At 38.1% G+C, this 26,236-nt stretch overlaps 2 protein-coding genes and 1 long non-coding RNA gene across 5 annotated transcripts; 2 read left to right on the top strand and 1 right to left on the bottom strand.

Annotated features, from left to right (window-relative positions):
* The first annotated feature begins 11 nt into the window (after positions 1-11).
* On the top strand, positions 12-8,831 carry ftr64 (finTRIM family, member 64). Its single transcript, XM_065269383.2, has 8 exons — positions 12-93; positions 314-380; positions 570-1,292; positions 1,919-2,014; positions 6,235-6,468; positions 6,751-6,910; positions 7,008-7,067; positions 7,218-8,831. The coding sequence occupies exons 3-8, from the start codon at positions 702-704 to the stop codon at positions 7,742-7,744; spliced, it is 1,668 nt and encodes a 555-aa protein (XP_065125455.2). The 5' UTR covers positions 12-93; positions 314-380; positions 570-701; the 3' UTR covers positions 7,745-8,831.
* Positions 8,832-9,068: 237 nt separating this feature from the next.
* LOC135760670 (protein mono-ADP-ribosyltransferase PARP11-like) lies at positions 9,069-15,925 on the bottom strand. The gene is made up of 8 exons (XM_065274753.2): positions 15,231-15,925; positions 14,827-14,976; positions 14,627-14,747; positions 14,433-14,508; positions 14,188-14,260; positions 13,966-14,093; positions 13,537-13,688; positions 9,069-10,696 (listed from the first exon to the last, which is right to left on the bottom strand). The coding sequence occupies exons 2-8, from the start codon at positions 14,974-14,976 to the stop codon at positions 10,380-10,382; spliced, it is 1,017 nt and encodes a 338-aa protein (XP_065130825.1). The 5' UTR covers positions 15,231-15,925; the 3' UTR covers positions 9,069-10,379.
* A 1,672-nt stretch (positions 15,926-17,597) lies between these two features.
* On the top strand, positions 17,598-19,977 carry LOC135760674 (uncharacterized). Of its 3 annotated transcripts, none has more exons than XR_010537472.2 (4): positions 17,598-17,932; positions 18,374-18,440; positions 19,026-19,198; positions 19,356-19,977. It is a non-coding gene; the product is annotated as an uncharacterized lncRNA (long non-coding RNA). The 3 variants fall into 3 exon arrangements; XR_012337692.1 differs by having other exon boundaries at positions 18,554-19,198; XR_010537471.2 differs by having other exon boundaries at positions 17,598-18,440; positions 18,554-19,198.
* The last annotated feature ends 6,259 nt before the right edge of the window (positions 19,978-26,236 follow it).

Here is a 26,236-nt window from a genome sequence, read left to right as displayed (position 1 = left end):
ACATTTAAGACGAGCAAAAATGGACGCTGGTGGATTCAGAGACTAAACAGGCAAATTCAGTGCGTCCAAGGCTGTAGAGAATCGGCCTGGGAGGTGAATAAATTTTTCCACAGTACACACAGTTTTGCATGTGTGTAAAACAGAGATGCTTCTTTCTGTAAACGTACGCCTCTTTCACTGTGGATGTGTTTAAACACAGTATTTGTAGTGTGGATCAAGTATTATTTTATATAGGATCCTTATTTTATTATCACTGTAGTTTCTGTGAATTTAATTTGAATTTAAAAAAAAAATTCTCTGTATTTATAAACAGAAAAAGGTCATTATTGCTCTGAAGGATGAGGTGCAATCTGCATCCGAGATTGCTTGCTTTGTGCACTGTAAGTCATATACAATTAGTACAATATAAATGATAAAACTATGTATATCATTGAAGGGATATTAATAATGACACTATTAGTGTTACAAATAACAAGTTGTATTATATATAGCCTTACAATATTAGATATCCCTCTACTGGCGAATTTCATCTCTGCACTCTAACATTGGTTTCATTTCGTCAAAACCAGGAAATACTTTAGTTCCTGCACCAGAAAGAGACAAATTCTGTATTCTACTTGGAGTGATCGACTATTAACAAGAACAACAACAAGAAAAAGAGGAATTTGCTGTTGTACTGTAAAGTGTCTAAAGGCGGTGACATGGCAGAATCCAGCTTTTCGGTGGCCCAGGAGCAATTTACCTGTTCAGTGTGTCTAGATCTACTGAGGGATCCAGTAACTATTCCCTGTGGACACAGCTACTGTATGAACTGTATTACAGAATGCTGGAATCAGGAAGACCCAAAAGGAGTATATAACTGCCCTCAATGCAGACAAAGCTTCAAACCAAGACCTGCTTTAAATAAAAGTACAGTTCTGGCTCAAATGGTGGAGATACTGAAGAAGACAAAAATCCAAACTCCTGTCCCTGCTCATTGTTATGCTGGACCAGGAGATGTGGGATGTGACATCTGTTCAGGAACCAAATACAAAGCCATCAAATCCTGTCTGGTGTGTCTGACTTCTTATTGTCAAAATCACCTTGAACATCACGAGACTATATTTAAAGGTAAATCACACAACTTGATGAATGCCACTGGACGACTACAAGAAATGGTCTGCCGAAAACATGATAAACAGTTAGACATATACTGTCGTACCGACCAGCAGTGCATTTGCTATCTGTGCGCAGTGGATGACCACAAAACCCATGACACTTCAACAGCTGCAGCAGAGAGGACAGAGAAGAAGGTATGGACATTATATAATATCAGCACTGTTGAATATTGAATGCTAACAGCGATTTTTTTATCTACTACACCTGTTGTAGTTTTCGTCACAGTCTGTCACCTATGGCTTGCTCACTGGGGGATTGTTAATACTTGTTTAGCTCTAATTCTCAAGACAGTTAGACAGTAAACTCATGCCTAGTGACCCCTAGTTTAGACCACCAGCGACTTTATTCACCCCTCTCTTTTAATAAGGTTGTTAGGAGGCGTTTCTAGTTGTAGTTGTCATAACACAGTCATAAACTTTGTCCTCCTTCCTTTATTACTTTATTCCATTATTACTAAACCCAGGTATTCTATTGATTCTATATTATCTAATAATCTAAATGCCACGCAATGACCAATTAAATGACACAATTTACATACTGTATAAATGGCAAAATTTGGCAATATCTAAAACTATATACTATGGATAGTGTCATTGTATTTCTCAATCTGAAGTCATATTTTAGCTTTGCGTAAGGAACATAAAACAATTAAGTTAAATGTCATTAGATGTCAAAACTGAATTTCAATGATTCTTGAATGGCATGCTAAAACTACAACACTCAACTTTTAAACAGTTTACTTGTTTTACTTGTTTTACAGAAACAGTTGGAAAATTTACAAAAGGAGATCAAGATGACAATTCAGCAGAGGGATAAAGATGTTCAGGAGCTTAAAAAGACACTGGAGTCTTTTAAGGTGAGTTGTACTGTAAGCAAATTAGAAGAGTAAACTACAGGTGCTGGTTAAATAGTTAAAATATCATCAAAAAGTTCTATTCAAAAACTTGTATATTATATTCATTCATTACACACGGACTGGTATATTTCAAATGTTTATTTCTTCTCATTTTGATGATTATAACAGACAATAAGGAAAATCCCAAACTCAGTATCTCAGAATGAATTGTGAAAAGGTTCAATTTTGAAGACCCCTGGTGCCGCACTCTAATCAGCTTATTAAGTCAAAATACCTGCAAAGGCTTTAAATGGTCTCTCAGTATAGTTCTGTAGGCTACACAATTATGGGGAAGACTGCTGACTTGACAGTAGTCCAAAAGATGACCACTGACACCTTGCACAAGGAGAGTAAGACACAACAGGTCATTGAAAAAGAGGCTGGCTGTTCACAGAGCTCTGTGTTCAAGCACATTAATAGAGAGGCGAAGGGAAGGAAAAGATGTGGTAGAAAAAAAGTGAACAAGCAATGGGGATGACCGCACCCTGAAGAGGATTGTCAAACAAAACCCATTCAAAAATGTTGGGGAGATTCATAAAGAGTGGACTGCAGCTGGAGGTAGTGCTTCAAGAACCACTACGCACAGATGTATGCAAGACCTGGGTTTCAGCTGTCGCATTCCTTGTGTCAAGCCACTCTTGAACGACAGACAGCGTCAGTAGCGTCTCACTTCTGGTCCAAAGTTATGTTCTGTAATGAAAGTCAATTTTGCGTTTCCTTTGAAAATCAGGGATCTAGAGTCTGGATGAAAGTTTCTACAGTCAGTGATTGTTTCAAGGTCAACGCAGCCGTATGAAGTTTTATAGCACTTCATGTTTCCTGCTGCTGACCAACTTTATGGAGATGCAGATTTCAATTTCCAAAAGAACTTGGCACCTGCACACACTGCCAAAGCTATCAGTACCTGGTTTAAGGACCATGGTATCCCTGTTCTTAATTGGCCAGCAAACTCAACTTAACCCCATAGGGTATTGTGAAGAGGAAGATCCAATATGTCAGACCCAATAATGCAGAAGAGCTGAAGGCCACTATCAGAGCAACCTGGGCTCTCAGTGCCACAGACTGATCGACTCCACGCCGCATTGCTGCAGTAATTCAGGCAAAAGGAGCCCCAACTAAGTATTGAGTTCTGTACATGCTCATACTTTTTATGTTCATACTTTTCAGTTGCCCAAGATTTCTAAAAATCCTTTCATTGTACTGGTCTTAAATAATATTCTAATTTTCTGAGATACTGAATTTGGGATTTTCCTTAGTTGTCAGTTATAATCATCAAAATTTTAAGAAATAAACATTTGAAATATATCAGTCTGTGTGTAACAAATTAATATATTATAAAACGGGCAGTTCTGGTTCTTCATTCTGATTGGTTGAAACGCGTTCTAAGCGGTGATAAAATACACCAGTAACCTCACGGTTCAGACCAGTGGTGTAGTCTAGATTTTTGTAGTGAGTATACTGTGATTTTTCCCTCTCACCCTTTTATGCTCACTCGTCCTAGCGCGACACCTCATAAGCACCACCACACTCACAGATGCATACAGTAAAGATATTCATGTAACTTAGAGCATTCTGAAAGTGTACTCATAAACACATAAACTGAATGTGTTATCAACATGTCAGTTTATTATAAGAAAAAAAAGACTTTAGAGCCAATGGGTTTACAGCTGGGGAAACTGGGACTGATTTTTAGACTGGTTTAGTGTTAATCAACATCTAACTCAGGAACAAAAATTACTTAACTGTTAATTAAAATTAGTTTACAATCTTCAATCCGTGCAAACACATGCATTGAAGGAGAAAAAAATATTCACTCTTTCAATAGATATTATCTGACAACTATATGTTTTTAATTAATACACATTTAAGATGACCATGAATTAACTATAATTTGCATAGTCATTGATATTAAAGCTTTTTTTTTTTTTATATAATATAAGCATTGTCTAAAAATGAAAATAGGCTTATACTTAATTATTATTAACTCTTAAGTGGCGCTGTCCCGCTCACGGGACACCTACGTTTACGTCAATATTTTCCATATAAATTTTATGTATATCACTACAAACTATATATTGTTGGAAAGGTCTAAGCCCCTAGAATACATATATCAACAGTGTTTTATAAAATAAATTATGTAGGGAGAGTAATTGATTCAATTTTACAGAGAGTGCGCCTCAAAACATTTTTAAAAGACCATCCTGTAGCCTAAAATTTGCAAGTCTAAACTGAACATCAACGCAGACATGAATTTCCTCACAGAAGTTTAAGATCATATACATCTTGTCAAGATGATCTTGAACGCAGATATATAAATGAACACAGAGAAGGGAAGTTTAACACTGTGAAGCACAAGCAAACATGCAGAGGAACTGAAGGGAGCTAAAAACCATCAGGATATTATCACGGGCTTATTTTATTGCATTTGGAGCCTTACCTCCAGATAAAGTAATAAACTGGGACTGATGATTTAAATGTTGTACTCACATGTGTGTTGTAAGCTCTATGGATTTTATGTTGCAGCACTACTTCACTCGTTCACTTCTCATTGTCGCGTGAGCAGCTACACTGCAGGTTCGACTTCATTTGGCGCTAAGCAGACCTCTTGGTGATGTCAAAGTACCGCGAGAGCGATTCAAAGCAGATTTTCTCCATGTGATAACTGGAGTCGCTCTCGCGGTGCTTTGCTGTTACTTCCCTGTGGCGTCACACCAGTCTGCTCCCCAGTCACTTTCGCGTCACTATAGTAATTTGATTTCATAGAAATTAATACGCCGATCGGATCGCGCAGTTCGGCAGGAAGTATATAGCCTAATATGTATTTCAACCCGCTAAAGTGGCAAGTGTAGCATTGCTAATGATCAGTGCTTCACATCTATATTATGACTAAAAGTTTTAAAAATATGTCACAAAACCATGCTGATACGCATCCTCGCGCTATTTTTAGTGGGTATACGGAAATCCTTGACCATTTCTAGTGGGTATACGGCGTATACCTGCGTATCACGTAGACTACACCACTGGTTCAGACCACATTACATAAGTATCACTGCGCCACTGTTGCTGCCTACTGATTTATGAAAATAAACAACAGTGTCTTTAATCATATTTTTAATTTGTCTACAATTGCACAATTAATGGCGATATCCAGATAACTGTCAATAAATAATGTTGAGTCACCTCGTCGATAAAGAGAAAACGTTGTCTGAGGAGTTTATAAGTCAAGTTCATACGTCCGCTATTATCCACTGGGTGGCGATCTTACCCAACTTAAACACTGACGCATTCACTCAACACTGAAAACACAGCGTGTAAGTTCTGATGGCTTTGAATCTAATCTTTCATAAGTTCTTCACAAAAATGGAATTATCTCCGCTTTTAGCTAAAACATTTGAGAGGTGATAAGAGAACAAATGAAGGTAGGATGAAACGTTTTTTTGTTTGAAAGCGGATGGTCAGTTGCACGATATAAATGTTAATGTATAAATTAGATGAATGTTGATTTATAAAATAAACACCACAGTCTTAAATCATATTTTCATTGTGTCTTTGCTGCATCTCTGTTGGTTGTAATCTGCGCTCTGTTTCAGTCACACTTGATTCTGAGGAACTACTTTGTTTGGCGGAAGAGTAATATTTGTACTAATATAATTACAACTTATTTGTGTTTTATTTGATAAAATCCCTCTAACGTTATGCATATGAAGTAACCGTTTTATAAACGCAATAAACCCCCTCGAAGCAGTGGGGTTACAGTGCATTTTATAACAGCTAAGGGGGTTTTAGGCACTCCGCTTCGCGTCGTGCCTAACAACGCCCCTTAGCTGTTATAAAATGCACTGGTAACCCACTGCTTCTTGGGGTTTATTGCTTTAATATACACGTTTCACTTTTTGAATCGAATTAGTAAAATAAATCAACTTTTTGATGATATTGCAATTATATGACCAGCACCTGTACATGCTCCTTGACCCCACCACCAAACCACGACTGTATGATGTCATCAGATTTTTTGGCACACTTGCACTTTAAAAGCCATGTTTTTAGATTAAAATGCTGTTGTCATGTAAACGAACAGCCAAAAATCATCCAGTTTTTGGTTGAAAATGTTGTTCGTGTAAACTGACCCTTTGTCATTACTCCTCAAAGTGAATACATTGTTATGTGTGTCATTTTTTCAGCGCTCTGCACAGGCAACAGTGGAGGACAGTGAGAGGATCTTTACTGACCTGATCAGCTCCATTGAGAGAAACCGCTCTGAGGTAACACAACTGATCAGAGATCAGGAAAAGGCTGCAGTGAGTCAAGCTAAAGTACTCTTGAAGCAACTGGAGAAGGAGATTGTTGATCTGAGGAGAAGAAACGCTGAACTGGAGCAGCTTTCACACTCAGATGATCACATCCATTTCATTCAGGTAACCTCAGGCCGTGGTCTAGCAGGATCCTGCTATTATAGGACACTTCTACTTAATGTACTGTTTTAATTTAAATATTTTTTAAATATATAATCTGTGAAACATTTTGTAAAAGTATAATTATCATACTAAATGGAATCTTATGAGAGTGAGTTTTGAGTATATTATCTCACTGCAAGATGTCATCTTGTAATGTATTCATGTTTTCAATTTTTATGTCTCTCTGAAAGTTGAATTGTGTGTGTGTTTTATTTTATAAATATGCTTTTTTGTATGCGACAGAGTTTCCAGGATCTTGCAGTCATTCCTAAATCTACAGATGTTTCCAGCATTACTGCTGGTTCTCTCTTCTCTTTTGATATTTTGGGAAAATCCATTTCCCTTCTAAGAGGAAAACTTGAGGATTTTTACAAAGAAGAGATAGCAAAGATAACTCGTAAAGGTGAAGTTTGATCCCATAATATATGCGCATAGGTCCATGTAAATATACATTTTCTCATTTAAACAGACAAATTAAGTATGTTTAAATGTTTCTATAGTGAGATGCATTCAGATAATTCCTGCCCCGGAGCCCCAGACAAGGGATGAATTCTTACAATGTAAGAACACATGCTCCTCTTAAGTGTAAATCCAAAACATTGATTTAAAGGTTAAACATGTAATGTAGTTTAAAAATTTCAACTGCAATCTGAGAAATGCATGCATCAATTCAATTTATTTGTTTTTATTATTTATGTTCCTTCCTCTAGATTTCCATCAGCTCTCACTGGATCCAGACACAGCGCATAAACAACTCTGTCTGTCTGAGGGGAACAGAGCAGTTCGATGTACCGAAAAAGACCAGGAATATCCTGATAATCCAGACAGATTTGATAATTGGGTTCAGGTGTTGTGTAGAGAGAGTGTATACGGTCGCTGTTACTGGGAGTTTGAGTGGACTGGGCATTTTGGTGTGGGTATATCAGTGTCGTATAAGACCATGAGTAGGAAGGGAGATTTAAAGTCTCGGTTTGGATATAATGAGCAGTCTTGGAGACTGCGCTGCACTTCCTACAGTTATTTATTTAGTCATAGTAACAAACACATTGAACTCCGTGTACCACCAAGCAGTTGTAGAGTGGGAGTTTATGTGGATCACGGTGCAGGAATTCTGTCATTCTACAATGTTTCCGACACAATGATCCTCATCCACAGAGTCGAGACCACATTCACTCAACCTCTCTATCCTGGGTTTTTAGTATGTAGTGGATCAACAGTAAAGTTGTGTGCTTTGTAACAGTTAACATAATTGTTTAACATAACATAAAGAATTATTATTTTTTAATTAGTTCAAAGAATATACAGTTGAACTTATATTCTGCTTATATACACTGTAAACCCAGAAGTCAAATTTACTTTAAAAAAATTGGAGGAAAGTTGTTAAATAAAGTAATATGAACTAAAACAGGAGTACATTTAAAATGCCGGTCAGCATTTTTTTCAAATTTTCACAAAATTTTTACAAAATGCCTTCCAGGAAAATGTTCTTCCATAGTAAACATGCAAATATATCAAATGAAAGAACAGACCCTCTGCTTTAAATCAAACAAAACGGTACAAAATGTGTAACTTGAATTACGTAATAATATTACTTTTCTGAAGTAACGAGTAAAGTAACACACTACTTTTTAAATGTACACATTAATATTTGAGTTACTTTTTGAAAAAGTAATGCGGGTTACTTTTAAGTTTAATTAATTTAATAAAAAAAATAACGTACTGAATTAAACTGAACTTATTCCACGGGCCTGTTGAATGCTTTATTTTGATTGGTTGAGAAATGTTCCATGGGTGTTGATTCATTTTCTGTAAACCGCACACCTAACCTGTCAAATGTCTTAAATATAGGCACGAGAGCAATGTTTGTAAAGGAATTTTGTTAGAGATCAGATTCAGTACGATTATGAAAACATACAGTTTAAAATATATTAAATTAGTTTTTGCTTCAGATTTTTTATAAATTGGGAAAGAGTGCTATCTTAGCATATTACAGATCACCATATAAACTCATCAGAAAAGCGTCATTGGCAGGGAAATGTTTTCTCTTAATTGACGAGATAACTCGTCAATGGCGAGGAAGAGTTGTTCCCATCAGTTCTTATATTTTGTGATAAAGCATATAATCAAAATATTCACGCACAGAGTATTATGGGTATTCCTCACAACATATACTGATCATTTTAAGTTTATTTCACTTGAATGTTTTATTTTATAAAATATGTCTAGGTCTAACATATGTCCAAAACACAAAACATTAAATGATGTTTACTTCATTAAGTAAATACATTATCTGGGTTAAAATCTGTTCCACAGATGTTTTCACCCCAAAAATGATTCTAAATGCTTCAAACAGTATGTACTTGAATAATCTTAGTACAAAATGTGCATTATTTTCAAATAATTTAAGGCGCGTCGTCAATTATTCCTTACAAAAGCAATAACTTTACTAGTTCTCTGGACTTCCAACTGTGCTGTACTTAACACAAAATGATTTATTTACACTCAATGGTATTTATTTGCAATCAGATTTGTGTGTCACACTTGTCTTTTTTTTTTTTAAGTTGTGAGTTTGTGCTAATCTTACTAAAATAATTAAGTAACTGAAGTAACATTCATCAAACAGTAACTGGTTGCATCATTTACAGTGCAGATAGAGTATAGGACCGAGAAAACCACAAGTGGTTATAAAACAAATTATACAGTACATATTTAACATTTTTAAATAAATCAATATAAATACTAAGAATCAATACAATTGCCAGTGCAGGGCATTTTGGCTAGAAAAAAAAATAATCAACAAACCTTCAAGATTATATATCCATTATATCAAATGAAAGTTGTTTGGTGATATAATGGGAATGCTGGTAAGTTATTGAGGCTTGATTTGTTTCTCCATGCGTCTAAACCTTGCATTTTTGTCCTGCTTGTATTATTGGACATTGCATTGCATCTGCTTTTTATATATTATCCTGCGCAAGTGTACAAGTGTCGGTTAAATAAATAAATGCCCTTTTAAATAATTTTTTTATATTTCTCTACACTTTAGCTCATAGAAAATGCATGTTTGAGACAATCCCACAGCTCAAGCATTTATCACTTGGTTTGACAACTGGCCATCAACACATAACTTTCTTCCTTTGTTTCTGGAGCTAATGTGCATATAATGAGGTAGAAAAGAAAAAAATTACATATGCAAATGAGAAAAAACATTTCTTGGATACCCAGTATCCATGTTTTACTGTAACTATACAGGATCAGTGGGTTTGTACACATATTAAAATATATAAGGCAGGACTGCTACACATTCAAAGATTAAAGAAAAAAAAATATAGTAAGGCATCTTTCATGCAATTATTCATTTTTTTCTACTGTCTGACTCCCTGTATATGGAGCTTAACAAATGAACCAAAAAAATTTTGGCCACTACATTGTTTTCAGAAAATGTCTTTTCGGCAATTCTAAACTCATTTAATTGAAATAATTTGTATAAATAAATAAGTTACTGTGCAAACCTTGCCTTAATAATGGTAAATGTTGTTTCGATGAGATGCAAAACCTGTAGGTTGAGACTGCTACCATCTATACCAGAGGAACTGATGTCCAATCTAAGTTTTTATACAAAATATTGAACATGTAGGTGAACCCATGTGAGTTTCATTAAAACAATACACTACATTTAGATATAATACATATTGTATTCAATTCATAAATTCATTCATAATGCCCCAAAGGCACTTCTGCAGTTTCAGGTTTCAAATTCTTGGATCCGTTACGTTTCCATCTCCACAGTGGAAAATCAGTTTTCAAGTTCATCCCAATAAAAAACAACAGAGTCTGGAGTTTATGCAGTTTTTCTTGTGTTTCGGTGTTGGTCAGTAAAATTCAATAAGGTACTCTGGATAGATCTGGTTGCTGTCAAATATGACGAAGATCTTAGGGTTCATTATATCATCAACACAGCTGTCAAAGAAGTTGGCAATGCTCATGTCTTTAGATGGCGGTCTGCAGTACTGAGGATGACCCACTGTGTATTCCCCAACTAGAACTCTTGCCAGGAACATACACTTGTAAGGTGGGTCACTCTGGAAAACAGGAGGTGCTAGACCATGTCTCTGTAGGGTAAAGTTGTGTTTGCTTGTCGAATGACAAAACTTGCTGGAGTACTTGGCATCACGGGCAAAATAGCTTCCTGCAGGCACAAAAATGTACTTGATTTAAATGAAAATATTTTCCTACAGTAACACATGACAAAATAAAGTTCCATATTAATAATTTAAAACATTTTAACATTAGAGGTAGTTTCTGTGTAACCCAGTTGTGTTGTCAAAAATATCAATATTTCGATACAAAATGATACTGAAAATCTAAAACAATTTCAATACTTGTGTTGCACGGAATCGATATTCCAAGACTGTTCCGGCTGTTTCCCTCCCTCGCCACTCCAGGAGTACTGTGTGAAGGTTTTTTTAGATGCGAGTCAATGAACGTGGGAAGCCGAAGGACACAAGTGAAGTGAGTCAAATATGCAAGCGTTGCTAGAGAACAGTGTGCTAAGGAGGACCGACATGCAGACCTGTCTCGAGAGATTGATTATCATCACTAAGTATTCATTCTAGACTGTTGTCCCATTTTTGTTTCTTTTTTTTTTCCCCGTATTTTGTCAAAGTTAATAAAATCCTCTCAGAGTTATCAGACTGAGGACATTCAGACAGCATTTTAGCTGACAAGAAAAACATTTATTAACCCTGATGTCGTTCAGTGAGGTTAATTCCAGTAGCAGTTTTAATATAAAGCGTCATGTTCTATTTAGCTCTCGATTCCTTTCATGCATTGTCAGTACGTGAAACATCAGACAGTCAAAAAGCACACACAAAAATAATTTTGTGTCACAATTACATACAGCAGCAATACACGTAAGTCACAGATCCGTAATTGTAAGTACAACATGCCTCAATGCAACAGACTTAAGTTGTACTAAACGGCACTAAACGGAGTGGCAATGGTAACCGGAAGTGCCACTCGACAAGCCACTAAACAAGTAAAGTGTTTACTAAGTATTTTACGTTAATCTCTGTCAAAACACGGCAATGAAGAAGCGGTTGCTATAGTTACAAACCCTAACAGCGTAAACAAATCACCGCACGCAGCTCAACAGAGAGTTGAGACATTTGCAGGTTCGTTCTTTTCAAATAATAACCGCTCCAAAGTAATAACGCATAGCCGGTACAACTTGTACGATTAAAATCGCTCCGCGCCAATAAAGATTACTAGCTGTTTGGCGCCATCTTGTGACAAACACTGGACAACCATAATTTTAACATGTACGGAAAAAACAAAACATTTAAGCAGTGGATAGAAGAACGAACAACGACAAGACACAGAGAGCTTACGGAGACTGACCTTGACAAAATAGAGCATGACAGCTACGAAGCCAACACACAAAAAATTACAGAATGGGCATTAAAACTTCTCAAAGACTGGCTAAAAGAGAAAAAATGGAGACAGACAAGTATGAAGCAGAGGATCTTAATAAGGTATTACGATCATTTTTATGCATCTGTGCAAAGTTTCGCGGAAGGATAAAAATGTTAATTTAAAACAAATATATGCCAATAAAATGTTTCAAATTCATTCATTTTCTTATGTGGCAAGTAGCCGTGTAATAAGCGGGATAATGTAGAGGCAGCCGGTAGTTATCGGGAAATAAGCCCCTTCAGTGTGATACAAGACTCTCCGCTTCGCGTCGGGGCTTATTTCCCGATAACTACCGGCTGCCTCTACATTATCCCTTACTTGAAGAACTTTGGATTGACTGACGATCAAACCGCGATTCTCCTAATAAATGCGCATCACTTTTCTCTAAAAGATTATTTTGATCATTAGAAATGCCGTTGGTGCTTCCTTTTCTTAAATAACCATAAAACCAGCCAATTGCATGTGACATTAGGGGACCTGTTATAGTCCCTTAAGTTTTTAAGGTAAAAAGGGTACTAAGGACTTTGTAGCAATGCATAGCAGAACTTAAGGTAATACTTAAGCATTTAAGGGTAAATACTTATTGAAAGCCTTATGGTTCCCTAAGTGAACACTTATGTTTTTTTCTTGCAACCGGGCACTGAAGAAAATTTAAATATTTCCTTAGGTGTTACAGCTTTAGACAGAACCTGAAGAGAATCTGCTTAGTCATTTTAAAAATGTGAAAGTGAAAAAATATTTCTTATAATAAAATAATATAAATAAAAAGTTTAAAAGGAATATTCCATTTTCTTAAAAGAAAAATCCAGATAATTTACTCACCACCATGTAATCCAAAATGTTGATGTCTTTCTTTGTTCAGTCCAGAAGAAATTATGTTTTTTGAGGAAAACATTGCAGGATTTTTCTTATTTTAATGGACTTTAATGGACACCAACACTTAACACAACACGTAACAGTTTTTTTCAAAAAGTTGTGGTTTAAAAGTGTATATTTGTTATTTTTCTTGTCAAAAATGACAATCGTTTCGCTAGATAAGACCCTTATGCCTCGTTTGGGATCGTTTATAGTCCTTTGAAACTCCGTTGAAAAAAACTGTTAAGTGTTGAGTTAAGTATTAAATGTTGGGCTCTATTAAAGTCCAATAAAATGAGAAAAATCCTGCAATGTTTTCCTCAAAAAACATAATTTCTTCTGGACTGAACAAAGAAAGACATCAACATTTTGGATGACATGGTGGTGAGTAAATTATCTGGATTTTTCTTTTAAGAAAATGGACTATTCCTTTAAGGCCTTAATGCTATGACAGATTTCCACCCGTGGTACCAAAAATGGTCGAAGTTAGAATTTCCAGAATTGTGACAACACTTTAACCCAGTTTGTTGGGTTACAGACTGGGTCATTTTCACAGACAACTTAAATAGTGTAACCACCCCAACATGCCGCATAAGCCCTTCTCTTGTTCCACAGACTTGCCTGGTTTCTGTAGAAAGTAGTTCATGTTGCAGTTCGGGCAGAAAATACTTTTTAATGCAGAAACATATTGTGACCTACCTTTGCCATAGACATCACCGTGGCTTCCAGTAAGACGCCAGTCAAAGTTGTACTTGCATATGGCCTGTATGTTGCTGTGACCGGTTCCGTGAAAAAGCATCTTTTCTTCAACGTCTAAAACACGTTTGATCTTTCTCAGCTGGGCCTTCTTCCTACATTACATTGACATTACATTATTTACCACATGCTTTAATCCAATGCAAAAAAAAAAACAAAAACAAACATACAGTAAATTTTACCTAATCTACACATATTGTATATCTGTTATAAATTAACATATTTTTTATTACATTCTTATAGAAAATATGTTATAATTAACTCAACTGCATTGATTTTTTGTGATATAGCTGAAATTGGCACAGTCACTGACTCAGTATGTCAGTATTTTTAATTATCCAATACTGCTTGAAAAAGTATTAAGAGCCAAACCTGCAGAAAAACTCCCACATGTCCAGGTTCTGTATTCTCTGAATGGATTTGAGGGGTTGATTCATGGTTCTCTCGTATAACCGGGCCACTTCTTTGTATTCAAATGTATCTCTGTTTAAAGCAATCAACTGGATAGAAACAATCATAGTAAACAAGTTGAAAGTTATTTTAATTAGTTAAACAACTACGTGTCTGATTAATAACGTGACTCTTTATTCACACCTGATAGGGCTCATCTGTATTAACTTTTTCCCAGTGACTGGGAACAGGGAGGGCCAAATTATCACAGATGAATCTGTGAAACACAACATCAATGAGCACAAATGTAAAAATACATTGAAACAGCATTAACAGTAACAATGTAGACAAGTTTACCAGTAATTATAGTAAAAATAAACAATAACACACATAGAAATAATAAACAGTAACATGATACAGTAAAAGTCCAAACTAGGTAAATGGTTTACCTAAAATCAGTAACTGAATTTAATGCTCTTTTGATAGGCCTTTCTTTTCCAGTTGTCATATTTACTTGTTTCATAGCTGGTGTTGAGAAGACATTCAAAAGATATCAATGAGAACAGTAAAGTTGTGCCCCAGTTATACAATAACTACAAATGTCGACAAACAAGATACATCAATAATTTATTTAATAACTGACCAGTAAAGTCTAATTTATATGTATATTTTGCAGTATAGAAGTCCATTGAGCCATGTTGGTTTTTTGTGTAGTTCTGTTCAATTTGCTCACTGGTGACAGAACAACCAGAGCTGGGAACCTCCTATGGTAAACAGGAAACAATTACCATGGGATGCAAAATATGCTTTTTATACTATTGTAATACAAACATATTATCATACTTCAAACATATGCCAAACACCACACTCGGCGAGGTAAAACCAGTGCCATTTCGCCTCGTGTGTGTCCATATCCTCATCACACGACTCTTCATCAGGGGGTCTCTGAAAGACTCCTGGGCACTCTAGATGTTTGTCTGCCACGCAGTGCATCTTCAAAGCAAATGACGAACACAATTATTTTCATTTCGCCGCCGTATAAGTGCAAGCCAACATGTTTTATCCTATGGAGAAACCTATGGAGAAGGTACTGCTCGTCTGATTCGATTTTACCAATTGATGTATCATTCTAGAAAGACATTGTGATCAATCACACTTGAACAATCAAAAATAGTTATAGAATTTAGCGTAGGTTTTACTGTTTACTGTGACGTGCGTAGTATGAAAGTGCAAGGTGTTCTGCTTACTTTAAGAAAATGTTTTATTCCTCCTGGCGTCACCTGTTCAAATAACGCGATTCCTTATATTAGGATGAACAAGGATGCGTTCATCGATATGTTTAAAAACAAACATTTCTTTTTTATAAGCTGTCGTTTCGTTCGTTTGCCACTTCTTATGATGTTGTTGGTTTCACTTCCGCTTTGGTCGGCAATGACGTCATGCGTCCTTCACCTCTGCCTCGGTGAAGCTTGAGCTAGGGATGGCTCCCGCGAAACTCACGTTTCGACACTAGCCGTTTCCCAATGTCAAGGAAGGATCCTCGGAAGCTAGAATTTCGAGGATGCTACGTCATCGACGTCCGTCGAAGGACTGTTCCAATGTAGAGGATCCTCGAAATTTCAGCCAAGGACTGAGTCCTTCGTTCGACAAATATCCCATATACAGGAAAGGATGCAAATTTGTATCCTTCGCGCTCTTCACGCGCTGAAATCACCCACAGTCCTCTGCGCGCAGCACCGAAAGCACACCTTTCAATCACGTAATGACGTAATGACGTGCACTTGCTAGCCTGTTCCATTTAACGTGTTCTCCGAATGCTTAAAAGGAGCCTCGCCTCGCCTCTGAAGGAAGTGACTTGTAAGGACTAGTCCTGCCAAGGAAGTATCCTTGACATTGAGAAACGGCTACTGTGTCGAGATCCCGAAGCGTAAATGTTTCGAAACACTGCTCCGAAATGTGATTCGAAACACCCATGTCACGTGATGAAGTGATTCGAAACACCAAGCGGTGCATTTCACAAGTATTTCGAAAGGTGGCGTACCTGTCGAATCTGCTTCGAATCTTGAACTGACAGGGTAGGAAACAAAACTGACAATACCTCATAGATGCGTTTTTGGCAAGATCAAATACTATAAATTACTGAAAAGAAGTAATTTTTCCTCATAGGTATGTAACACTTAGGCTACTTAATGCATGCCAGCAAGTGTCCCTTGTGTGAGAATGTTTTCAAAGGCTGGAGAAATTATATGTAAAAAAGTAGCTGGTTGAGTTTATCAACACAGAACAATTTATACATTTGAATAAAGATCTTTATATGTAAACAATGTGGCATATTATGGCTTGATATATTTTATAAATCTCTTATTATTTATTTGGTATATCTCTATTCTATTTTTTTTTCATTAAATAGACCCGAATAGCCTATAGTTATCGACAATTGTGAGCCTAAAAGCTCATGAAGTTTTCAAACAGATGTTAAAACAACAACAAAACTATTTTATTATGATGACGTAGCACATATATTTCCCAGGTTCGATCCTAAGATCTACGAATGAGAGTCGAGAGCACTATCCACTCTCCCATTCTATCACTTGCGTGTCAATCAAACAACATGTGGGATACAATTTGTCAGCGCTCGTCTAAAATCTTGTCAAGGCTGCTTCATGTAAAGACATGCAAACGACCGCTAGGTGTCACTGTGGAGGCGGTTTCGGATTGATGTTTCGAAGCCTCGAAACATACGGCACAATTGATTCAACTGCTTCAGTGTTTCACGAAGCCTCGCTCTGCCCACCACTAGCTTGAGCATCTATTAAACCTCACCATATTTGCTTAGGTTTTATTTTTATTTCTGCCCCATTTTCTGTATAACTGTAACACTAAAATATGATTTTTATTGATTTGGATGTTTTTTTTTTTTGTGAAAAATAAATGCTGATGTCGCCTACATCCCAGAGAGGAGTTACATACGATCCGAATGCTGCATGTGTTACATAAGATCTGAACAGTACATCAAAATGCAAATGATAAAGTGAGAATATTCTCTGTTTAGGTGAAATCAGGTCCATGATTTCACCACAAGAGGGCGTAATTTCAACCCTAGATTACTTCTTTGTTAAAGGTGCCAAAGAATGCATTGAAATAATATGTTAAATTGTTGTTTGATTTTACAAAGAAGGCATGTAACTTTAATAAGTGCAACAATAATCTAGAAACGTTTTTACATGTCCATTTACAACCCTACACTGTAAACAATTGCTGTAAATTAACAGCCAATTTTCAACACTAAAATACTGTTTTCATGTTAAACAGTTTAGTACTGTAGTTAGCAATGCATTGTGGGCTGCTTAAATTGGAGCAACAAGACAGAGGCCCTCAACAGTAAGTTGATGTTTTAAATTACAGGACAATACAGTATTTTTTTGAAAATGCGTGTTGACTGGGGAATTTGGAGCATGGTCAGAAGCTAAGCAATGTCTTATAAATTGAGGCTAGCCTATTGCTTTTGGTCAATTTTCTTTAAAAAAATACAGAAATAATTTGCCATTAACTCCTGGATGGAATTTCGGAAACCATTATTTGGATTGGAGATTTTTCAGAAGAGGACGTACAATTTAGATGACGTGCTGCACATTCTCAAGTGTTCTTCATCAAATTCATTGGGTCTTGCATCTACAAATGAAACGGTAATTCAAATCTTATTCATATTGCCAAGAATGCTTGATATCAACTGATAGAAGCTTGTCTTGCTAGGGATTTAAACATGTCATTTAACAGTGAGGCTTAGATTTGAATAGCCAAAACAATATTACTTTTGAGTGGTATTTTGTTTAATTTTGGTAACGTTAGCCATAGGCTACTTCTGAATTTGAGAAACAACACTTATTAAAGAATTTATTTCAATCAAACCATAGGATTATATGAACATCGACTATCCGAGATGGTTTTGGTGAGTTTTATTTTGTTTGTGTCGACTTTTAATGAAAAGTATTTTACAAACAGTTAACAAGAAAATAAAGCTAATTGTAGTTTGGTTAAAGTTGAATAGTCAATGCTTTGCATTTTTCTTTTTAAACGCCAAATTGGTGTAAAAATATTGTCTTTCTGGACTCTTTGTGAATGCAATGTGTGTACTAGTTTGTGGGAGTACTACTACATATGTAAAAAGAGAGGTGTAAATTATTTTGTGGTTTAAAGGATGCTGCATGTAAATTGTTACCCTTTAAATTTTGGATGTCAAATCTATTTAGAAGTTTGATTGTACTTCAGAAGCCTACCTCGTTCACCTCTTGGTTACATTCCACCGAGTGTTTATTAATTATTGTCCTTTTTATAAATGTTCTTCTTAAAAATCTTATTATGGTAAGGATAATGTATTTGTTCCCTTCAGGTATCTGCCACTGCAGCTGACGTTGAGACAACTCTCAGTCTTCCTGCAAATACTCGCCTGATACCTGGTAATATACATTTAATTTAGATTCATTTATAGACGCATTGTATATCTTATCGGCCATTCATCTTGAGTTTACAAATGTTTAAACAAAGTAACAAGTATTTCCATGTTGTTAAGTTTCAAGTGCAACAAGGCAAGTCACAATTAAAGGTTGGATGATCACCTTTAAGGGCTGTGTAATCTCTATGGGCATAACACCAACATTTGCAATTGGACTTGCTGCTATGTTTGCAACCTACTACATTTTCAGCCTTCAGTATCAAGATGAGACAGCCTGCCCTCTGGAATTCAAAATTAATGTGTTTGTATTTTATGCATAAAATGAAATTAGTACTGTACATTTCAAGCCTCAACATTTACACACCTACACACACACACACGCACACACACACACAGACACACGCACACGCACACACACACACAGACACACGCACACACACACACACACACACACACACACACACACACACACACACACACACACACATACAGGGTATAGACTTTATTATAATTCCACTTGATGTCATCAAATCCACTCAATTTGTGCAATGAAGAAAGACAAAAAACAATTAATTGCTTTTGATTTCAGGCGCTTCATTGATATAAATCCAGAGAGAGGGACAAATGCCAAAATCATCAGACAAGATTGTCTCTTAGATATAAGGTGTGATCGTCCAGAAGTCGTCTTCTGCAGTCAAATACACACGTGGCCATGCTACTGAAGGATCTCCTTGACTTTTTAATGGAACTTCATATAGATCTGTGAGTATTAAATCTTTTTCTCATTGTTTTGACAGTCTGGCATTGCCACAATTATACTGGTATTTTTAACTTTATAAGCATTAGCTTGGAGTTTATACTTTACATCCGTGATTGTTTAGTTTATTTATGAGTATGGTTGTTTTTTGTTCTTTGACAGTGACAGCACTGGAATAATGCTGCAGAGAGGAACAGCGGCTACTAAAGTGATGATCGTCTCTTCTGGATCCACAAGAACTAAGATGTAAAAACACAAGCCTACCTCACAGGACAATTTTAAGAGGTAACCTGCAAGTCTAGCTTGCAGTGGCACAGGTGCCTACCCTACGGTTTCATCCTAAATGTTTTTTTATGCATATTATTGATACATCCTGACAAAATGTTCTACTGTACTATAATAGTTTCAAAATGGCCTTAGGTATGTTTTCAAACTTATGTCTTAAATAAAAAAGTAAACTATAGGTTATGCCCTTCACATTTGGTTAGGATTAGGGGCAGTCTCTGACGAGCAATTTAAGAACGTACGTTTATTGCCATAGTCTAAAGCAAAACACTACTGTTTCTGTTTACTACTTGAAAGCTCTTTTCAGCATTGTCCAACAGGATTTATTTTCTTTCCTTTTTTTGTATTCATGTTGACATAGACATTGCTCTTTGAAATAAAGGTGTTTGATTTGGAAGTTTTTGTTGCTTATTTTGCATAATATTCACAATAATGCATATCTTAAGCAGTTGTCTTTAGCCCTGGAAAATCATTGGGCAAGTTCATGGGAGACTGATATTTTAAATATCAATGAAAAATTTTTAGAGACTAAATTTATGTTATTTAAAAAATGCTGCATATTTCTGTGATTATTTGGAAATTACAATAATATTGTTTAGGTTGTTACTTTAACCTAAACAATATTAGTTTTCAAATAAATCACAGAAATATGCATTTATTTTTTTACTGTATTAGACTGTGAAATCATTTAACAGTGTGTCTACAGAAGTATTCTGTATTTCTGGTTTACAGACTACTACCGTAAATTTATTTTACATATGAATACTGTAAAAATAACGGTATACTGCTGGCGTCTCTGCTGCCAGCTCTTTACTGTTAATTATATAAATACAGAAAAATACAGTTTTTCTGGTTTACAGACTACTACCGTAAAGTCATTTTACGTATAAATACCGCAAAAATAACAGTATACTGCTGGCGTCTCTGCTGCCAGCTCTTTACTGTTATTTTACAGGGAAATTTTTTACAGTGTAGGATTTCTCTTTTGAAATTGTATATTTTTGCCCTATAGACCATTTTGCAAGATGTAAACAACACTGGTCCAAAAGCACTTCCTGTTGTTTTTAAGTTTTGTTTTTTTTTATTTAAATTTATTTTACATTTTTATTCAGTTCTAAATTTTCCGTTGGTTGTATTTAGTTTTAATATTAAATTAAATATTAAAAATTGTCTATTTGGAAGGGTCATTAATAATATTAATAAAGAGTTCTTATTATTCATCTATGCCTAGGTAAATACAGTTTTTTATTTTATGGCACCTTTAATGGTTGAAACACTCTTATCTGCGCTGAAATATTTTTTATTGTCAAACCTATGGCTTTACTGCTTATTTCTCTTGTTCAGTCCTGGTGTTTGGAAGTTTCATGGAATTTCCTTTTCTTGTTTCATAATTCTTTGCTTTTTGTTGTTTCTTTTGATGGACTGCGGTCTCATATGGTAGGCTATATATGGGTCATTCCTGGGATTCTGTAACTTTTCAGTTTTTTATAACCAAAATGAGTGGTCCAGCATAACAACTCAACCCCATCACCTAAAAATAAAATGGAAAATGATCACTTTTCAAAGAATTTTCATTTTAATCCATAAAAATATAACATTTACTTAATGAATTCCTGCCATGTTTTTCCAACTTCCTACACCACACGGGGAGCAGTGGCCATTGTGAGCAAAACAAAAGAAGAAAAAACACAACCATGTCCACGCAACCCCATCAGGTCATTGTATCAGGGTTAAAACTTGTGACAGGGTTGTGTTAATTAATAACAAAAAAATATGAATCATGTTTTCTGTAAATAAATATAAAATTAACTAATTGTTTTTGTTTTATTAAGTATTATCATAAGTATTTATTCACCTTAATAAGAAACAAGAAAGATAAGTGAAGCTATCAGCTGGCTTTTATGCCTTTGTTCCATTGGGAGAGTTGGTGATCATTTGTTCATGGGTCATCCATGGGTAAAATCAGCAGGGGGCACTAAACTGATGGGGTGAGCACCTTATCTCTAAAAGATAATATGGAGTGTTTTTACACATGCCCTTTTCTGCCATCATGTTTATCTGGTCAAAGGAGGGTGATGTGTTTACAGCTGCCCTTTCTTGCCTGACTGTAACCTTTCTTTCATGTTTACATTATAATCTGAAGGCATTGTTTCCATCTAAAGGGACTGTCCCCTTCGAATGGCTTTAAATGTAATGCATGTATACTTTAAGTCAGACTAGATGATTACAGTGCCACTAGGAGTATGCTCTGATTTGAAGACTTATGCTCATCTTTATCTGCAATAAAGACTAGTGAATGTTTCTTTCATCATTGGTTGTGTTCACACACAGGTGCAAATTAAGTTTAACAAATTTAACTTGTTTAACACTTCTTTTGTGAAAGCCTTGCACACACAGAGAGAGTGAAACTGAATCCAGATTGGTCACGAGGATGTTGCTCTTTAATCAGAATTTTGGCATGAATTTGTATTCATTTTTATATATGTCACGGCTAGGGGGCTGGCTACCAAACCTAAAGCGACGCCCCTTCTCAACTTCCACCTCGAGGAGGTCCCCAAAGCCAACCCAATGACCAAACAACACGAGAGCAGGTAAGTATTGCAGTTTTTTTCGATTGCTAAACGACAGTGGGCACAACTGGAGCTACATGTGCAAAACTCTAACTACAGTCTGCACTACCAAAAGTCACCTGAGCACAACTCTTAACATATGGCTCAAAACAGCTCCGTGCAGCCAAACACTAAACACAACCCTCACTGAGATAACACACACTGTCACTCACAACACACTGAGAGGAAAAACACTAACATCAAACACCAATACACAAAATACTAACTTTATATCTTTACAGTTTTAACAATTTCAGTGATGTCACACCAAGTAATGTTTTCTTTAAAGAATGATTTATTTATTGATTTATCACAATATTTTTTTTAGAACATCATAATTTTTTAGGGTAAATGAAAATTAGCAGTTTGCTTCAGTTGTCTGTAGTAATTTACGGAATTACAGTAATGAGAAAAAAAGGTAGAAACTTAAAGTACATGAAAGGTAATATTATATATAAATGAAATATATATATGAAATTGGAATTTATATTTATATGAAATTGCAATCAGCAGTGTTTGAAAGGCACAATGCTGAAATCAATTGTGTTTTGAATGTGTGATTCACAGTTTTGACAGCAGTGTGTTAGCATTTGAACAAAGTGCTGTAAATCCACAGTGTTGTGCAGGTTGTGATTAAAGTCATGGAATAAGTGTGTAAAGTTTTGAAAACTGTGTTCAAGCAATGAAAAACGAACTAGAGTTTGGTCCACATGAACTGCTGCTGTGCAGACTGTAGTTAGAGTTTTGCACATGTGACTCCAGTTGTGCCCACTGTCGTTTAGCAATCGAAAAAAACTGTAAAACAAACTTTATTTAAATATTTAAAATAACTGGGGGAATGGGGAAAGGGGCAATTAAAACTAGCTGCCTCTCTGCCTTCCAGGCAGACCACAGCACGGAAAAGTGGCAGAAAGGAGAAAAGGGCAACGGGGGTTCCAGGGGCTGGTGACCAAGATATAGGGGGGAGGGGACGAGGAACACAGGCTCCTGCCAACTCCGCTATCCGTGGCGCCCTCCTCTTCTCTCCTGGAGGCAAAGACAAAATAGTGTGAACTTGGGGTTTTATCTCTCCCTCTAACTGCGGTACCTGTGTCACGTTGGCCGATCCTTCACTTCTCACTCCACTTTGTGTTTCTTTCCACAGGCTTCGACTGGGACACGAAGATTCGTTTAACCTGGACTAGGATCGTCCTCACCGGTCGGTTTGCTGATAGCTCTTGGTAAGTATGGTTCTTTTCCACAGGTCACTCTCCTGACATTCACTCCCGTCTCTTCTCTCCCTTTACAGACAGCTTGGACACGACAACACAGTTAGTACAACTTGGATACTTCTCACCTCTCTGCTGTTTACAGCTCGGGGCATGTATGACTGTTCACAGTTCGTTCTACTGACGTTCACTCTCGTTCTCTCTTCCTTTACAGGCAGCTTGGACACAATAACACAGTTAGTGCAACTTGGATACTTCTCACCTCTCTGCTGTTTACAGCTCGGGGCATGTATGGCTGTTCACAGTTCGTTCTACTGACGTTCACTCTCGTTCTCTCTTCCTTTACAGGCAGCTTGGACACAATAACACAGTTAGTGCAACTTGGATACTTCTCACCTCTCCGCTGTTTACAGCTCGGGGCATGTATGACTGTTCACAGTTCGTTCTACTGACGTTCACTCTCGTTCTCTCTTCCTTTACAGGCAGCTTGGACACAATAACACAGTTAGTGCAACTTGGATACTTCTCACCTCTCTGCTGTTTACAGCTCGGGGCATGTATGACTGTTCACAGTTCGTTCTACTGACGTTCACTCTCGTTCTCTCTTCCTTTACAGGCAGCTTGGACACAATAACACAGTTAGTGCAACTTGGATACTTCTCACCTCTCTGCTGTTTACAGCTCGGGGCATGTATGACTGTCCACAGTTCGTTCTACGGCGTTCTGGTCGACATGTACGGGGGCGGGCTTACGACAGCGGGCCTGCACAGAAAGGCAAACGACGATGGTTTTCCTAGGGGTCGCCGGGGGCAAAAACCCTCTCGGCGGATGCGCTGATCAGCAGGGGGCGAACTGTCACACCGTCTCACCGGGCCGAGCGCTGCCCTATCCTCAATGCCCGTAGGCCGATCGAATACCGGACAGGGGCGCCCCTTTGTAGAGGCCACGGGGCGGCGGAACTGCTTCGCCTCTCGCTCTGCCACAAGATAGAACACACAGGTAAAATAGCAATATACAGGTTCGAGGTTGTACTCACACACGCGCTGCCAGCTTCCAAGTCTTCACCGCCACACTCTGTAACTGTCGACACACAGACGGGGCGACTTCCAAAGCCCACGCCGTCACTTTATACTTGAATCGCACCCAGCATACAATAATTAGTGTTACTCGCAACCGTCAGCCTCTCTGCCTTCTTCCTCAGTAGAAGGGATGATGCGGGGTACGTCTGACAAGACACACAGCACTTGCACAGCAACCCACAGCAAATACACAGCACCACTTCAACGTGAAAGGTTTTTCAAAATGACATAGCCTCACCCACCACACTACAAGTGTACACACGAGACGCCCGACGTCCTCCACTTCGCTAAGGTCAGATGGGGGCGATGGTACTACGGCCGGAGCTTTTGGTTCTGCTGCTACGGCTGCTAAATCCACTTATTCCTGCGGCTCACCTACTACGCTAGATCAGGGGTAGGGCCGCCTTCCTGGAGGCGTTCGATAATACACAGGTTAGTAGTTATATTTCAGTTAAATCCAGAGCCAATACTCACAGCGGTCCTCTTGGTAAATAGTTTACAAACTGCTTCGTTTCCTTCCTCCTTGGTTACTCCAAGCGTGTCACAATTATCGTTGTTTTCTTCTACCCACAGGGTTTCCTCTTTACGGTAGCATCCACTGAGAACTACGAGAGAGAAAGAGAGAAAGTGCAACCAACTGCCAACGTGTACCGGACGAGCACAGCTCCATACCTCAACTCACACACTACAACCCAAACTGTGATTTACACTGCTCTAAAATACTCCTCTGTGTGCTGTAATCCTCCAATCAACCGGCGTTTCTCTTAAACGCCCACAGCTGCGCTCTATTTCGCTGATTACAGCCCTCGCGATGCTACCGGATGTCCGGTGTTTCCTCTTCCCGGTCTGGGCGGAAACATCCGGGCGGAACCAAAGTTTCCCGACTTTCGGTTCCGCCCAAAAGATCGTCACCTTGTGACATCCTCCCCCGCCAATGCATTCTAGTCCCTAGAATGCCTCGGGGCTGTCCACTCACCGTAGCGGGCAGGGGGGCGGCCTCGGTTCTCCCGTTGGGAGCGTCTCACGGGTGAATCAGGTTCAGCTGGTTTGTGTGCCGGTTCTGGTTGTCCCGGGGGTTCGGCTGGCTCGGGTGCTAACTCTCGCTGCCTCTGGGCGGCCGGGGGTTCAGCTGGCTCAAGTGCCAACTCTCGCCCTCTCGGGGCAGCCGGGGGCAACGCCAACACGGGTCGGCCTGGTACCACAGCCCATCCTCCCATCCAGGGGGCCGCCGGCACCGGCTCCACAACCCTTTCCTCTGCTGCTTCGGGATAGTTGGGGCAGGGGCGAATCATGTTCCGGTGTACCACCCGCTCAGGGCCGGCCTTTCCTTCCGGCCGGATGGTGTACACCGGCTGTCCCGGTCTCTGCTGCCTACAAACCACATACGGGATGGTCTCCCAGCGGTCGCTTAACTTTCCCTTGCCTTGGCGCCTGTTGTCCCTCGCCAAGACCCTCTCTCCTGGTAGCAGGGGGGCGTCCCGGGCCGTCCGGTCATACAACCGTTTGTTCTTCTCCCCTGTTGTCTGTATTCTCTTCGATACCTGTTCATAGGCAAAGTGTAGCCGCTGGTGATGGCGTCCCACCCACTCGGTCACGCTCACTTCCTCCTGGCCGGCTGCCACTCCTAAGACCAGGTCCGTGGGCATCCGCACATGTCTGCCGAACATCAGGTAAGTAGGGGCATACCCCGTCGTACTATGTACACTATTATTATATGCCTGTAGTAGGTTCGGTAAGGCACTCACCCAGTCGCTCTGCTGCCGTTGATCCAGGGTCCCCAGTAACCCCAACAGGGTCTGATTGAACCTCTCGCAGCTGCCGTTTCCCTGGGGATGGTACGACGTCGTATGGGTCTTGGTACA

The sequence above is a fragment of the Paramisgurnus dabryanus genome, chromosome 1 (assembly GCF_030506205.2).
Source record: "Paramisgurnus dabryanus chromosome 1, PD_genome_1.1, whole genome shotgun sequence".
In the NCBI taxonomy this organism is placed as follows: domain Eukaryota; kingdom Metazoa; phylum Chordata; class Actinopteri; order Cypriniformes; family Cobitidae; genus Paramisgurnus; species Paramisgurnus dabryanus.
The sequence above is the reverse complement of the archived record's forward strand: the minus strand, read 5'-3'. Positions and strand labels throughout refer to the sequence as shown.